The sequence below is a fragment of the Charadrius vociferus genome, unplaced genomic scaffold (genome assembly GCF_000708025.1).
Source record: "Charadrius vociferus isolate BGI_N301 unplaced genomic scaffold, ASM70802v2 scaffold1705, whole genome shotgun sequence".
NCBI lineage: Eukaryota > Metazoa > Chordata > Aves > Charadriiformes > Charadriidae > Charadrius > Charadrius vociferus.
Genome location: NW_009648564.1, coordinates 14,468 through 16,609, shown reverse-complemented (window position 1 = coordinate 16,609; position 2,142 = coordinate 14,468). Strand labels below are relative to the sequence as shown.

The 2,142-nt window shown below is 64.8% G+C and overlaps 1 protein-coding gene across 1 annotated transcript in view; it reads left to right on the top strand.

Moving 5' to 3' along the window:
- The first annotated feature begins 1,343 nt into the window (after window positions 1–1,343).
- The window catches only part of LOC104287472 (death-associated protein kinase 2-like), a 3,205-nt gene continuing 2,406 nt past the window's right edge, over window positions 1,344–2,142 (top strand). Inside the window, 2 exon segments of the mRNA XM_009886181.1 lie at window positions 1,344–1,630; window positions 1,710–2,061. Of these exon segments, the coding sequence (XP_009884483.1) occupies window positions 1,344–1,630; window positions 1,710–2,061 (639 nt within the window).

Below are 2,142 nucleotides of genomic sequence, written 5' to 3'. Positions count from 1 at the left end.
CCGGCCGAGTGTCCCCCACCGAGCCCGGGGGTGCCACAGGACTGTCACCGCGGGCAGCAGCCGTCCCCTGTCCTGGGGAGAGTGAGGGGGAGCGCGGGTGCGGAGGAAGGCTCGGGGGGGGAAGGGGGCACAGCTGGGCTGGGAGCGGGGATGAGCGAGGGGGGACCGGGTTTGGGGACCGCTCACTGTCCCTTAGGGCCACCGTGGGGGGACAAGGAGGGGTCTTGGCCACCGACACCGGTGCAGCACAAGCCCGTGGACGGGGACAGCCCGCAACCAGCGTGACGTGGGTCTGACCCCAGGGACCACCCGCTGAGGGGGGCTCGAATCCCCCAGGAGCGGGGGGAGCACACCCCGGCTTTGGGAAGGGTAAATCCCGGTGCCCTGAGCCCGCACTGGGGAGAGGTGTCCGACTGCTGGGGCGCCTGTGCAGGATCCATTTTTTGGATGTTTTTTGCGGAGATAAAGCTGAGCCAGGCGGCCGGGAGGGGTTCAGTGTCGCAGGCGCTCGTGTTCCCTTATCCAGCTGTTTTTTCCTGCAGGGGGAGGACCCCACCTCTGGCCGATACCAATTTCCTCATCCCTTTCCCAGTGGCTTTCAACCTTCCCCAGCCTGCACCCGCCCAGGAAACCTCCTGCTCCCAAGGGACACAGCGCTGGGGACATCGAGGTGGCCCCAAAACGGGGGTTCCAAGCCCGTGTCCCCTCCCTTTCTCCGTACCCTGCAAAGCTGCCGGTTCCGGCTGCCCCGGAGCATCGCTGGAACATTGCGCCCCATTTCGGGGGAGGGGGTCCTGGCTGGGGGGGTGCCGGGGGCCACCCCTGACAGCACCCAGGTGAGCCACGGCTGAGGGGTTGAGACGTGGGGCTGCGGGTGTGGGGTCTCCCCCCGGGGGCTGCGGGGGACCGGGCAGGACTCTCACAGATGAGCTCACGGAGATTATTTTTTTTTTCACCACTATTAATCCCTTTTTTTGAAAAAAAAAAAACAAACCCAAACCAGCAATGTTAGTTTTTCTCTGCATTTTGCACCCCCCCCCACCTTTCCTCCCCAGCGCAATGAGGGGCGCCTGGGGCTGGTGTGACCCCCCTCCCTGCCTGTCCCTGCCCGATTTCCGAGCTCCCTGAGCAGCTCCTGCCCACCCTCATCGAGGGGTGAAGGTCTCCAAGTTTCCACCTGCCGGAGATCTTAGTGTGAGCCGGGAGAGCCGGCCAGGGCCCGAGCTCAGCCGCAATATTAGACACCAGAGAATCCCCTCTAGCGCCTGCTGGGGAGGTTGCGTTGCTCTCAGTGGGATGGGACAGGTCCGGGATGTCACCGCTACCCCGTGCAGGTGGCTGAGATGGGTCCCCGTGCATCCCCGCAGGATACAGCCGGGGCTACGGGGAGGGAGGGGCTGGTGGGCACCCCCCCTTTTTTGGTCCTGGTGCGTCCCCTCAGCCCCAACTCTCTGTTCACGGTGCAGAACAACCCCGGGCTGCCGCCACCGTCACTCAAGGACATGATCCAGATGGCGGGGGAGATCGCCGACGGCATGGCGTACCTCAACGCCAAAAAATTCGTGCACCGGGACCTGGCCGCCCGCAACTGCATGGTGTCCGAGGACTTCACCGTCAAGATCGGAGGTGGGTGGGCAGCGGTGGGTTGGCCGCATCTCCCGGTGCTCACACCTTGCCCGGCCGTGCCCCAGCCCGGCTTCTCGCCGCAGTGGTCATTTCGGTGTGGTGAAGCGGTGTCGGCAGCGCAGCACCGGCGTTTTCTACGCCGCCAAATTCGTGAAGACGCGGCGATGCCGGGGCAGCCGCCTGGGCTTGGAACGGGCTCAGGTGGAACGGGAGGTCGCCATCCTCCGCCAGCTCGACCACCCCAACATCATGCGCCTCCACGACTCCTCCTCTTCATCCTCCTCTTCCTCCTCCACCAGATTTCGGCATGACCCGGGATATCTACGAGACGGATTATTATCGGAAAGGGGGCAAGGGGCTGCTCCCTGTGCGCTGGATGTCCCCCGAGGCCCTCAAGGACGGCATCTTCAACACGCAGTCTGATGTCTGGTAGGTGTCGGGGTGGGGGGACTACACTGGGGGGGACCTTGAGGGGGTGGGGGGGATTTGGGGGATGTCCCCCAGCTGAGAGCAGCG